This window comes from Electrona antarctica (assembly GCF_951216825.1).
Source record: "Electrona antarctica genome assembly, chromosome: 18".
NCBI classification, from domain to species: Eukaryota; Metazoa; Chordata; class Actinopteri; order Myctophiformes; family Myctophidae; genus Electrona; species Electrona antarctica.
The window spans coordinates 35,538,141-35,552,755 of NC_136799.1; the positions used below are offsets into that span (position 1 = coordinate 35,538,141).

At 43.4% G+C, this 14,615-nt stretch overlaps 2 protein-coding genes across 5 annotated transcripts in view; both read left to right on the forward strand.

The window, feature by feature from the left end:
* Positions 1-5,346, forward strand: part of zfyve28 (zinc finger, FYVE domain containing 28) — a 33,378-nt gene extending 28,032 nt beyond the window's left edge. The window contains exons 10-15 of one of the 4 annotated variants that reach the window (XR_013792338.1): positions 1,314-1,477; positions 1,580-1,696; positions 1,823-1,927; positions 2,398-2,501; positions 2,960-4,316; positions 4,386-5,346. Coding sequence is in view for 3 of the 4 variants with exons in the window: in XM_079528961.1 (XP_079385087.1) it covers positions 1,314-1,477; positions 1,580-1,696; positions 1,823-1,927; positions 2,398-2,501; positions 2,960-3,091 (622 nt within the window). In the remaining variant the exon portion in view is untranslated. Of the gene's footprint in view, positions 1-1,313; positions 1,478-1,579; positions 1,697-1,822; positions 1,928-2,397; positions 2,502-2,959 lie in introns of all 4 variants that reach the window. The other 3 variants (XM_079528961.1, XM_079528962.1, XM_079528963.1) reach the window with 3 other exon arrangements.
* A 1,637-nt stretch (positions 5,347-6,983) lies between these two features.
* Positions 6,984-14,615, forward strand: part of LOC306941983 (fibroblast growth factor receptor-like 1) — a 34,088-nt gene continuing 26,456 nt past the window's right edge. Inside the window, exons 1-2 of the mRNA XM_079527634.1 lie at positions 6,984-7,276; positions 7,695-7,790. Coding sequence (XP_079383760.1) covers positions 7,706-7,790 — 85 coding nt within the window. The 5' untranslated portion in view covers positions 6,984-7,276; positions 7,695-7,705. The remainder of the gene's footprint in view (positions 7,277-7,694; positions 7,791-14,615) is intronic.

Sequence of the window (14,615 nt, forward strand, 5' to 3'; positions counted from 1 at the left end):
TTATTAGCAAATGCATGCATTCCATACATTCCATAGGGCTGGACCACACATGGACAAATGGCATCATCAGCTACTTGCATTGTCCCCCTTAAAAGAAGAAAAGGCATTTTTTATTTTAGTTATAGAGGGCAATTATGCGAGGGATAATATATGCCATGCCGGTAGCTGTTAACGCCTGACAGGATGATTAAACACAGAGGCAAAGCCGAGTGATACCGGGCATAAAAGGGACAGACAGTCATAGAGATCTTCATATATGGGCATAAAAGGGACACAGCCAGAAAGATAGAGATTTGTGGATGTAAATCACTCCCTCGGATTCTCAGCGACACACACTGCAAGTTACAGAGCTATTACATACATAACTACCGTATGTTTACTCCTGTCTCATGGTGAGGTCACCATGAGTCATCCCTGTCCTAACATGGAACTCTGTCAGTCAGCAGCCACATTCAAGTATGACGTCTGATGTCAGACTGAAACACACACACACACACACACACACACACAGATTCCATGCATACATACATGGATAGTTACATTAATATTGGTGTACTAGTGCGCCAGCAGGTGTATTGAAGGATAGCAACTTGACAGTTTGCCACGTGCAGAAAGTATGTGCTCTAACCTTTGTTTGACAAAAGTATCCTTCATGATCATCCAATGCTGCATCGTGTGGCAATAGAAGTGTTTGGATTAGTCCTGTTAATGTTATGACTTGTGTTGTTGCTGAATGCTTTTTTTATGCTAGCGGGTTAGCACATCCCACTGGTCATACACTGTGGAAAAGGCCTGTATGCTAGCGGGTTAGCACATCCCACTGGTCATACACTGTGGAAAAGGCCTGTATGCTAGCGGGTTAGCACATCCCACTGGTCATACACTGTGGAAAAGGCCTGTATGCTAGCGGGTTAGCACATCCCACTGGTCATACACTGTGGAAAAGGCCTGGAGGATTGTGTGACATACAGTACAGGACAGCAGACAATTTCATGTCTCAATTCCTCCCTTAAATTTTCCACTCAATTTACTACATAACTGAACTGAAAGTTAGGGAGTGATATAGGCCTAGGCCCTGGGCATTCCTACTGAATGAACTGTGTTCTGAAGAGTATTGGAAATATTTTTGCAGCAATGTTGTCTCAAGAGTCTGCATTTCATTTCATTCCATATTCCGTGTCTGCTTGGTGATTCTTAAGGCATATTTTACGTGGAGATTGAAATCTGTTACGTGGTTTGAAATATCATTTGCTTTTACAAATGGCACCATGACATTCATTAATTCTGGCCCTGGCCTCCATCCCTCCCTCCAGCCCTGTTAGCAGTCTAACCACCAGCTCAGAAATGTCAGAAGACCTAGACCATCAAGAAATCCAATTGGCCCTGCAGGCTGCTAAGATGGCCGCTAGGAACAAGATCCGCTCACGCTTCCACAGCAGCAGTGACCTCATCCATCGCCTCTTCGTTTGTATATCAGGTAAAGAACAAGAAGGAAAAGTTGCCCGCCCTTTCCCTGCTCACGTTGTCTCTCTTTCTGTCTCTGAATCTCATGTCCACTGTGTCTACCCGTCACAAACAGGTGTGGCCGACCAGCTGCAGACCAACTATGCTAGTGACCTGCGCAGCATCCTCAAGACGCTGTTTGAAGTCATGGCAACCAAGTGTGAGGAGGGGGACAATGACAAGCAGAAGAAAGGTGGGGGACAGATTTGTCACCTTGTTGTGACTTATACAGTACATCTCTTATGAATGGTTTGACTGTTGGCTACGGGGAGGACTAACATTGGCCTCATATAACGTTATCTTCTTCACTGGCATCCAGCAGCTCCTAGCCTGCGCAGTGCCGTGCTGGAGGACTGTGCTCTGTGTCAGGAGACCATTTCCTCCTCTGAGCTGGCAGCCAAGGCCCGGGAGGGTCAGTTCGAAGGTCAGCAAATCTACTGTTTGCACTCACCTGCACACATAGAAAACAGGGGATAGGTTGAAATGTCAGAACTGTACTCTTTCCCTTCAATTTACCACCAGACAGACAGTGACACCTGGCTACTATTAACTAGACAGTTTTATTTGAATGCTCTCATGTTGATAGGAGACATGCCAACAACCCTTGGACATTTTGGTTGGTTAATATTATCCTGTAGTTGGCATAAGCTTTGCACATTAGCTATCATCAACCACTTTAGCATATCATGGTAGGACTCTGGACTCTGGAGATTGAAGCCCACAACAGTTCCAGTGTTTGGATGTGTTTCCTATCACCATAATAACTGAACATTATAGCTAGCTAGCTAACAGTTGACCAACAAACCAGGCTTGGGTGGGTGGGGGGTATCCAAACAGATGGAAGTTCATATGGGTTGGAACGTTCACTGTTGTTGTTGTCTTTGTTGACCCCAGATCCTCCAGACTGGGTCCCAGACGAAGCCTGTAGCTCCTGTATCACCTGCAAGGCCCCTTTCACAGTCCTCCGCAGGAAGCACCACTGTAGGAGCTGTGGAAAGGTACACGGCATGCTCTCCTCCACCACCCTCATGACTGATTTCAACCTACAGTTGGGTGCCACCGATATTGTCCCTTATCATTTGACCCATAAATCCTCCAGTTTTCTGAAATAAATATTTTCACGATTTTTCAAAAATAGCAGACCTACAAGCTCGTAGCGCGCCACTCGGTGGCGCGCTATGAGCTTGTAGATCTGCTATTTTTCAATAGCTAAATTATAACATAATGTTTAAAACACCAAAAGGGGTTTTGCGCAGATCACGCAAACCTCAGCAAAAAGAAAAGGACAATATCGATGGCCTCCAACTGTAAGACAAATATACATTGTATTGCTCCTCTATTGACAGTAGAAGGTTGATAAAAGGCCACATTGGTGTATTATAGATTGTGAAACAGATGACACATTATGACATGGTATCATGGTATCAACTCTGTGCTTGTCACTGTGTCATTTCAGATCTTCTGCTCCCGCTGCTCCTCCCATTCGGCTCCCCTCCCCCGCTATGGCCAAGTGAAGCCGGTCAGGGTGTGCACACATTGCTACATGTTTCACGTCACGCCGTTCTACAGTGACAAGTCTGGCATCTGACCCCCAGATATGAATACCGAAAAGCACACAATACGCCTCTGCGAGCTCATAGGCATAGGATCGGATCGATCCAAGGCGGTGTACAAAGCACCTTTCCCGCCCTCCCCAACCCTACTAATACTACTTCTACTGCTCGGGTACGCCTTAATGGTCGTCCTTATTTCCCCTGCTGAGCCAGGCTTCGGAAAACAAAGGCTGTAATGGATGGAAGACAAAAGAAATCATGATGTGCAGGCACACAGATTACAACTGGGCCCTTTTCTTTTGATTCAGAGATGCTGCTGCTTAAAAGGGAACCTATAAGCACACGCACGCACGCGCACACACACACACACACAAATGTTTCACAAATGCCTGCCTGCCTACAGAAGAAGTACATAAAAGGAAGTAGCAGGCAATGAAAGATGTTGAACTGACACATTGTGCTGCAAACTGCGACAGATGACTGCTGCAAAGTAGGGAGAGCAGGCCATCGATGGATCATTTGTTTTGTTTTACTTTCTGCGTATACAAAAGGCCTTGTGACATGTTTTCTTATGTGATAGCGGGCTTCCCACATTTGTGCCAGAGTTCCCATGGGACTCTGATTACTCAAAAGAATGTAAGTCACGATAGCCATGTAAATAAGGATAATTTTGTCTATAATAACTACACTCTGTCATTGCATATTTGTGGTTGCCATATGTATGGGAAGTGGAAAGTAATTTGCATCAGTCTCAGCAAAGCAAAAATGATTACAAAAAAAAGGAAAAACATCCCATATAGCTTTCATATTGCAATGATTTGTTTACTCTTTTAATGGCAATGAATGTGTAATACTGTATAATTTGATGTCTTGATTCTAAGAAGATTGTCAAAATAGCCTTTTAATGATTATATGGGCTGTGCCCATTGTTGCACCATGGCATGTTTTATAGTTCTCTCTCTAGTGACTCCACTGCACACACCTGGGTGAAAGTGATTCCATTACTTCTCACTGTCAGCAGGTCTTGGAGGCCACCTAGTGGAGAGTTTGTTTTCCACACTGCACAGACATCAGCATCACATGTGTGCACTGCAGCACTATGCCAGGGGTTCTCAACGTTTTTGTCCGGGGACCCCCGGAAATGCTTTGGCAATGTCTCGGGACCCCTGCCCCGCCCCCTCCCGACCCCCAATATAAATGGACTGCTACAATAACCTTAAACCATTTTGGGCGGGAACCCCTTTTGGTGTTTTAAGCATTGTTATAATTTAGCTATTTAAAAATAGCAGATCTACAAGCTCATAGCGCGCCACTCGGGCGCGCTACGAGCTTGTAGGTCTGCTATTTTTGAAAAATCGTGGGGAATTTTTTTTAAAAAATAAATCTTTTTTTTTTTTGGAAAATAATTTGGGGACCCCCTAAAATAATTTGGCGACCCCCCGAGGGGTCGCGACCCACGGGTTGAGAACCCCTGCACTATGCTTTGAACGAGGCCTTCTCAGGTACAGGCCAATTCTGTTTTTCTCCTATTTCCCTGTCCTGATTGTGCAATACAGCAACTACTAATTACAACAGTCCCACACATTTTAGTAGAGGCAAACGTGCTATTTATATAGTAGTTACAATTACTAAAGGCCAGCTATTGTTTCTTAGGCAAAAACCTGTGCAGATGTCATAGTGGTACTGTCAGCCTGGAACAGAGTGTCAGTACTTGTACTGTCAATTAATTTGCACCTAACTATCTTACATTGTTGACTCTGCTTCCAAGGTAAGGAACATTTTATAAAATATCTTCCACCTCTACTCCAGCCATGTATGTTATGGTTTACAGTATGTCCATTATACTCTGATGTAAAGCTAAATCTCAGGCATTATACTGTCTAGTTCATGCCACTACTATTACAACAGTTTTATTTTCATCAAAATAATATAAACAGTTAAAAAAATATCTTTTCTTTTATTAAAATAAACTAAATTTAAATAAATCATGTATAAAAGCTATAACTACTTTTTTGTACCAAAAAAAAGAAGGAAAAAAGAAAAGAGGAATCATGCAGAAATTAAAGGGCAAGATATCCTATTATAGAGCTTGGTCTTATTTTGTAAAGCAAAAAAGCAATTACATTTCAATAACAAGAGCTGTAACATATTTGAAAAACAGAAATGATGTTATCTAGTTTTAAATGCTATGTATATTAAATAACTTTTTCCTGTTTCAAAAATGTTGATTGTGGCTGTGATGCTAGAACATCTCATCTTTTTCATATTATGTATGTTATTAGTTTTAACATTTTACTTTATTTATAAATAGGATAGTAGAGATTCAGCTGACGGCAGATAGTAATAATATAATGGCCCTTTCAAACTGAGCACGGCGGCAACACAGCATCACTTGTGTGTGTGTGTGTGTGTGTGTGTTCAGGGTTCAAGAGGTTAAGAGACTGGAGCACTGAAGTTATTGTACAAGTTTAATAGTTCATTATTGAACATTTGCTGTATCTGCACCTGTTTGTCTGACTTTATACTGTAGGTTCATTGCAAAGTTTAGTGTCGTACATATAGCACACACACACATTTTACAGTACACAATAGGGGACCACTTCCTGACAGCGTACAGAATTTGACAGGCCTATAATATAGACCCATATATGCATTATGCTGAAGGAGGAACACATACTGACTGGGTACCTTGGCACAACATTAACCATTTATGATCACATCCTCCACGGCTTTTTTTTCTTATCTTTTTTTTACGAGCTCCACGGCTGTCATCTCGTGAAGACTGGCCCTTAATTGTCTTTTGACCTTAGTTGCCCACTCTCATATCTAAGGCTCTGCCCACTCTGACTTTGTATTCAAATCGTTAGCCCATGCCGGCCAGGAGAGGGCGCCCGGTATCCGACTGCAGTCACTTTAAATTAAAGTCGGGTGACGTGAGGTTAGCAGTCACTGGACTTCAACAACAAACCATCCTCCAGGGCAGGCCACATGCACATGACTCCAAGCCTACGTAACGTAACGTTTGGCTGGACCTGGTCGCCGCATCATGTGAAATACCGATGAAAAATAGCTGAAAATAAATGACACAATGAAATACATTAGCTCATTATTATCCCTGTTGGTGGACATTTGGCGTCGGCGAGGGATCAGCGTGGATGTCTCTGCTGCACTGAAGCCATCAGGCAAATTACTCTCCTGAGATTAGAATACATAAATAGAGCAAGAAGAGGAAATCTAAATACCTACAGACAAGACAGAGGTAGGAATGGATATGTCATGTCTCACCCACGACCCACCCACGCAGCTGTTGACTTGTGGCTGATTTGGATGATTGTACCACTTCCCACTGGGTGGCAGCACTTACAAACTGCATGCGGTTTATTGTCTGCTGAGTAACAAATCATACTAGTAGGCTAATAATAGTAATCAAACTGATTTATTCAAACACGGGCGCATAGTTTACCAGTGACTGAGGTAGTCTCTCGAGACCGTTGACTAACGGGCGCTGTTTCTCCTTTACTTGCCGATGGGTTCTCTCCACGCCACTGAGCAACTTCCACTGAAATTAATTATGGGGGGGGGGGGGGGGCTATCGCTCCGGTTAAATTATATTTGAAAATATTTTGTGCCAGGGATGACAGAAGATTTTAAAGAAATTAATAATAGTAATTAATAAACCTGATCTGTTTTCCCCCCTTCCCCCCCGGTTTCCCTCCCGGTTTAGGTGAGGCAGACTCCCTGTGGGTCCCCGGACCCCACTTTGAGAACCAGGGGCATAGAGGGATTTAGCGAGAGAGAAGGAGTTAACGTGATGATGATATATGTGTCCAGTCTGGCAGCTGATTGGTCAAAAGTTGAGGGTTGGGATGGACAAGTCGCTCTGCAGTGCGTTACTGTAAAAGTCACTGGATGAAGTTGACTCACAGTGGACTGCTGCTGAGATCCTGACTTCTATTCCAATTAAGGAACGGATTTAGCGGGCACTCTTTATGTGTGCGTGTTTTCCTTTATATTTTCAGATGGAGATAGTTTGACATTTCTCCCGAATTCCGTTATTTCTTTGACCGAGAGACAGTGCGCGTCTACTATTATTCCAGCCTCACCGCGGTCGAAGAAGTCTCGGCCACTGTCAGTTGATTCATGGACACTCTGCGGATTTCACACAAACACATTTCTGTGCAGAGGTTGATATGGTGATAGCTGCATTATTAAATATTCAGGTATGGTATTACAATGTTGTTGTTGTTTTTAAACCCCTTGCAATTTAAATCTATTGCAGTTCTTTGCGTGACTACACAGAACAGGCTAGGAGTACTGTCGTTTACAGCAAGTAAAGCCTATTGGCATTTTGTTGAATAAACGAGATTAACTGTTTAGTTTTTCAGTGATTCAGCTAATGTACACTAAAATAGAGTATTGTCCTGTGATACAAACGGAATAAATAGGCTACCACTTTCAGTAATAGCCTACATTTTCCACTTAAGTTTTCTTATGCTATTGTATGACTTGGCTAATGTAAATTAATGTAATGCAAGTTAGTATGAACAATGTAATCATATGAGAGCACATAATACTTTTAAAATGCTGCTGCTATGTAGCTACATTTACAGGGTGTTGATTGGACCATGTGTGTTTCAGATTTGGAGAACATGAAGTTGCCTTTGATCAGGATGGGAGTCCTGAAGATTGTGCTGCTCATCTTTGAAGCTGTTTTACTCACTAACTGTGCAAGAGGTGAGATACATTTTTGTGAGATTTTATTTCTTTATTTTATTTTTTGCTGTGATTGCTATGCATATTGGTTATGCCCTGTCGTATCTGTACTACTGTACTATTAGTATTTGATTGCGTTTGATAGTTTTGTTTGTTTGTTTTTATTAACAACCCTAGCATCACTATTCTGGAGCTAACATTTGGCAAAATTAAAAAATAGCTGATCTACAAGCTTGATTGATTGATTGAGAAATGTATTAACAGTTTGCAGAATTACAGTACATTTCAAGCACAAACTCAATACAAAGGCTGTTAACTGTGAGTGGACGACCCAATTAAGCATTACACTTGTTTCCAATAGGGTCCACAATGTTCAATTCATCAAAAACATTTAGAGACGTACAAATAGACACTTCTATATAGACAAAGGACAGAACAGGAATTCATCATAAAGGAGGTAAAAAGGGAAAAGAAACATATACAGTGAGGGAGTTAGTAGACCAAGATATTTGGTGTAGAGGGAAAAAGGAGGGAGCGTGGTATAGAAACCTGGGGCACTCAAATTAACAAAGGGTTTGAGTGGTGCATTTGTGTTACTGAGCCCTACCCTACATCTTGGTACAGTATAGCCCTCTACAAGAGGGAGAATGAAGTGATCGGAGAGGACATGAAAAGTGGAAACTAAAGCTAGCCGCTGCCATTCTCAAAGGCAATATTTGTGGGGGGAAAAGTGTTTTGCTTAATCTTGTGGCATTTTTTAGTGATGTGCATAGTATTGGGATACGTATCGCATCAAATAATTAGAAAGAAAGGTGTTTTGTACCCTCCCCTTTTTTTCTTCTCTCTAATTATTTGTTCGGCCCAAAATAAATTGTTTATTGTCATGAGTTGTCACCATCCGAGTTGGCTTTGTCTGAGGCTCAAATGTCTTTAAATAAATACTTTCTGAAACGTCTATGGGGAAAATGAATGGGAAATTCTCTTCCGGGCCGCTTGTCGGGACTGCGACGCTCTATACCAAACCCTATAATACTTTTAGTATAAATGTAGTTGAAGGGCTGTGATTTGTTGTGTACCTGAAGAAAGTCTCAGCTGGATCCAACTTCTTCACACTGAGAAGCAAGAGAAGGCAACTTGAAATAAATAAATAGAGCCCAAAATCAACAATGGGGAAAGACTGAGAGAGGGCAAGCCAATGCATACTCCCAGTGTGTGTGTGTGTGTGTGTGTGTGTGTGTGTGTGTGTGTGTGTGTGTGTGTGTGTGTGTGTGTGTGTGTGTGTGTGTGTGTGTGTGTGTGTGTGTGTGTGTGTGTGTGTGTGTGTGTGTGTGTGTGTGTGTGTGTGTGTGTGTGTGTGCGTGCGTGCGTGCGTGTATTCATTAGTGCTAAGTCAAACAAACACATCCATCTTCCCAGGGTGAAGGAACACCAGTCACAGAATTACAGTTCAGCTCTCCTGGGATTGGCTAAGGGACGGTCTCTCACGAAAAGACTGTGTGTGTGTGTGTGTGTGTGTGTGTGTGTGTGTGTGTGTGTGTGTGTGTGTGTGTGTGTGTGTGTACGCGCGCCTGCGTGCGTGCGTGTGTAGACCTCGTTGTGACCACTGGCCAGTCACAGTGCAATGTCTGTTGCCAGCAAATACTTGGTATTACAGTGATAACTCACGTGGTGCTAGTTGACCTGTCAGATCATTCGTTATCATCATCAGGATGTTTTGTGTGAAGTCAAGTCATCCACCATTCTTAACTTTTGAACATGTTTCAGGCAATCCGGTGACATAAGCAAAAAGCCATGGCAATATGTTCAAAAACAAATTGCATGCTTAATGGGAGAAATTTGTAATTCAGAGAGAATTTCCCAGTGGAAACAAAACATGCTCTGCAGTCTCACTTCTTTCTATATATTTTTGCTCAGCATGGCAGCAAAGTCAAGAGGCATCCCAATGGGCACAATACCTGCATGCTGTTATCAGGGCATTTGGTAACGGGGCAGGTAGGGGACCGGCGGTGGTTTAGAAAGGGGGAGATTAGATCTATGGGCTTGCAGACGCACACAATGGCTCATTCACAGCACGGTCACCGAGCCTTCACAGTGCGGATAAACCAAAAGTAAACAAGACGTGAAGGCTAAATAAGATTAGACAGGCAATTATGTATGTTTACTGATTAACAGATGTCAGGGAGAGGAGAAAACCAAGCAGGGAGTCCATCTGTGTTGAGAAAAAGGAGCACGCCTCATCGGCTGGATGATTTATCTGTGGGGATCTTCACTGACTTGGTTGCAGCACAAAAAAAAGAAGCAGTATACAGTATGTTTTTCATATTTCCTCTCTGGAAGCGATTTGAGATAAACAGCTGAAACACAGACAGATACATAGTTGGCCGACAGCCCGTGTGAGATGGTTTTGAGTGATGTCTAGATTAGTCGGTCTGTATTATATTGCCAATATTTTGGCAGGAAGTGATGATACAGCGGGGTCTGTGTTTATGATGCAATTGTATCAGCTCTGCATTGATATTCTTTTGAAATCCAGTCAGTGTTTCTGATGAGAGACATGTGCTTTCCTGGAGAAGCAGAGGTTGAGACAGCAGTAAAACTGTCCCCATAAAATTTAACAGTGTATGATGACATCTTAGACAAATGCAAATTAAATTATACAAGATGATGTGGCCCTTCTGGCTTATGTGTGAAACAGTAGAAAACGCATTGTAAGTGTTATTTTACAGCATTTATCAAATAAGTTCAACAAAAGTTCTTCTGTTGACGATAAGTTAGAGTGAATTAATGTTTTCAAGCCTGCTGCTGTTGCTCGTCAGATCAGATCTGAGTCCACCCAGATCCAAGTCTACCCACGCACGCACACGCACACACACACACACACACACACACATGCGCATGTTCACACACCTTTCACAGAACTTGAGTTTCAGGACCAGGGACGTCGCTGACCATTGGTTGCCCTACTCGTGGGATATTTGTGCTGCACCCCTCCCGACAAGAGCACTGTGTTTCCTCATGCAGATCGGCTACTTTCGCCGTTTGCGAGGAGCACACACGGCCGCTCGTTATTACGCAGCGGAGCTGTGGAGAAAAATGTCATTATGAGGGACTGAGGGTCGGCTTGGCACTTTTTGGCACATTTTGTTGCCCCCCCCCCTCGGTGTGTTGCCCTACGCGCAGTGCGTATTGTGCGTATACGTTGCGACGGCACTGTTCAGGACATAACTATTGTTACGTAGAACCCTCGCTGAAACCCCATGCCTCCTCCAAGCCAGCCCCCTTCCTCCCCCATCTGTTACCCCACAAGCTACCAGCAGCTGGGGGGGTGCGTAGTGATGTGTCCCAGCAGACCTTCTAATGTGGTGACAGACCCGGGGAGCGCTGTGGTACACTAGCTGTGGAATGCAGCGGGCAGGATATATGGACCTGCTGTGTGCTTTGCAGAGCTGCACTCAGGCCAGACGAGAAAGACCCAAGGTGTCTCTTGACCAGGGCTATGTGTGTACGACGACATACAATTGACCACATTCACTCACGTCATTGTATTATTATTTTTTTATCACAATACTTGTACACTACACATGTATGAGCATGTGATGAATACAATCTCTTGAATCCTTTGTCATTGAAACCAAATTGAGATTTTTTTCTTCAAAACAGACATACATTTACCAGTTGCAGCAGTACTGAATAATTTGGGGGAAGGAAAGCTTAGTCTGTGACTAACGTACGCAGCCGCTGTGTTGTCACTAACACGAGTCAGTTCAATTTTACGGTTTTAACACTAGGCACATGTGTACTCATCTACACCTTTTAGAGCCATCTGGAGAAATTTAGAGCATACAAAACTGCTCTGCAAACCTTTTGGAAAATATACATTTTATAGCAGAGTTACATCATGGCTCCATAACAAGAAGGTACTATGAGATAAATTGTATGCCAAGGGCCTTTAAAATCACAAGGCCATTTGGCTCCCACACAATTTTCCATTTCCTTTAAACGTAATGAGGCTAGTTTCTCAGTAACCAAATACCCCAAAGTCCTCTTATTTTTTAAATAGGGTCTGAACAGTAAGAAGGTAAAACACGGTAGTGTTTTGGCACATGGGTCCATCTAGAGAAGATGGGGGAGAGTGGACAGATGAGGAGAGAAAGACAGAGGCATAGGCTTAGAAAAAAGACAGGTACACATTAATATTGTGTCTATTTTTACACTCTCTAATCAACACTCATCCCAGGGTTGAAATACTTTCATACTTACTGCCAATACCTGGCGTCCCTATTTAGTAAAAAAGCTTTATTTTCTTTATTTCCATTAGCAAAACATTCCTTCATGTTTACCTTAAGAAAAAGAAAAGTCACCACGTGATATCTTTGTACGTCAATGTATGAAATAAGGCTTATTGTGGTTAAATATTTTAGCTGAATTTAGTTGTATAAGAAAACCAGTTTCATGTTTGAATTTGGTTTTTACTAATGACAACACAAATATACGACTTGCGGTGCATTCATTTTACTGTAGATATACAAACTCCACTCTTTACTGTGTGGCTGCTTGATACAGCACCTCAGAGTGCAGCTTTGTGTAGCTAGCTAGTGTCCCAAACCAATTTATGACCAGACAAACTACAAGTTCTGCCTGCCGTCCCCCCCTTACACATGTACCAACCTCTCTTATCCGTGCCTCTCTTTGCATTTCCTCTCGTTTATTACCAGTGTAAAGTCGAGGGAAGTGAATTAAGTTAATGTGCTGTCGTTAAAGCAAGGCATAATCTGACCTTTACCCCCACCCAGCCTTTCCATGCTCTCCATAACCCCCCCTATTTACTGAGTCTGGGTCCATTTGCAGAGAACAATGGACGGATTATTATGTGCTGTGGTCCCCCAGGTTGGACATGGCAGCAGTAATTAATTTTAAACACTCCTCATCCCCGTAGACGGGGCTTATTTGCCGTCTATTAGAGTACACTGTGGACGAGGGACTGACGGCATGCCATTTAGAAGTGCGTGAGAAGAAGTTAAGAGGGAATGAGCTTGTGGCACGCATTGTGTGTGTGTGTGTGTGTGTGTGCGTGTGTGCGTGTGTGCGTGTGTGTGTGTGTGTGTGTGTGTGTGTGTGTGTGTGTGTGCGTGTGTGCGTGTGTGCGTGTGTGCGTGTGTGCGTGCGTGCGTGCGTGCGCGCGCGCTATTAAGCATGGTGAAATTGCTCTATGAAAAGCCAAGGAGCAGAAGGCAATTTGAAAACCTCCGAGGTATACCAGCAGCTATTCTCTCCCAACTAAATCTCCATTATAGCCAGGTGGAAATAATATTCCCAGTTTCTGTTATCCTGATGGAGACCGTACATTGTTGTGGCAGTCTGTGGTGGCGTTGCCACCGCAGACTGCCAACGGTACACACTGGTCCCCATCTCTCACCTCCCTGCAGCACCCTAGTGACCTCGCCAAATCTGTGAAAGTTAGAGGAAACGTTTTGAGAGAGGAATGTGTCAAACCTCACTCCTCGGAGGGGAAAGAAAGGAAAGGGTTGCACAGAGGAGGGGAGCTGTGATAAGCAGCCATAATGAAGGTCAGCGGGTGTTTACTTTAGCAGGGTCATATAATCCCTGTGAGTAACCCTCCCTCATTGACTGACTTTTAATGGACACTTCAATTAGCATTCATATGGGATTTCAAGGGGGGGGACGGGGACGTGGTCTGTCTCGTGGTATTTTCAGCTGTATGTTAATGCTCTGATGCGATAGCATTTTTTGGAAAAACTGAGTGAATAATATGAAGGTCTCGCTGTATACAATGCTCGTTAGTTTGTTTGGCCAGTTGGCTGTGGATGTGGTTTCACAGACCACACACACTCTTCCTGTTGGCAGAATGGAGTCAGGTTCAGTTAAATAGAATTCCTTTTGCCCCCGTTAACCTTCACAAAACCCATGGAACTCCTTACAAAGTGCCACGGAGCTGTCAGCCTGTCACCATTCAAATGATAATTGACCTCTCTGTTCGGTTTGCACAATTGACCAAGCATAGGAAAGAACAACCTATTCTTTCTGAACTGACTGTGTTTTCAAACATTTGGTTCCCGTCTATTTCTAAAAAAAAATCTTTAGATACTCCATGGTCTTCCAAGTTGTTGCTGATGTGATGTCTGACGCTGCCAAGGCCAGGGGCTGCTGTGTTACACCCTTGGCCAGAGAGAAGGGTCTTTAGCCATTGGAAAAGAGCCTGTATATAGGTGGGGGTAAGGGGGCCGCCCTGTTGGAACCTTACAAGTGACCTTACAATAACATTTCAGTTCCACAGTGGGAAGTGTTTGTCTTGCACAACCCTTCTTTCTCAGCCTCCTTCTTCTCTCTGCTCCCACCCCTAGTAGTAGTTTTTTTTCTCTCTCTTTTTTTCTTTCAAGGAGTGAAGCCCCCTCCCCCCCACCACCATTCCCCCTGTCGCTTTGTGTTCTGCAGCTGTTCACTCAGTCACTTAGTGAGTGAAATGATGAGAATCTCATGGTTCCCCTCTCTAACCCCCTCAACAGGAGAAGCCAGGCCTGTTATCCTGTACATTTTAACATGTGGATTTATGCGTGGACATGGGGTCTGCAGACAGGGCAGATATCATGGCTCCCACCCTCTCAGCTCCCCTCTCTCTCTCTCTCTCTGCTCGTTCCCTCATTCTTTTCTCTCCCACATTGCTTTCCATCCAGATTGGTTCTTCTTGCTGCATGTCTCTTACATCAAGGATAGCTGCAAAGACAACACTTTTACAGTACAGAGAAAGCCATGGCAAATACATTCAAAGCAAGGCAGTGTTTATTTAAGGTGCACTGCAGTTCCCACCGGGTGTCTCAGCACCATGCA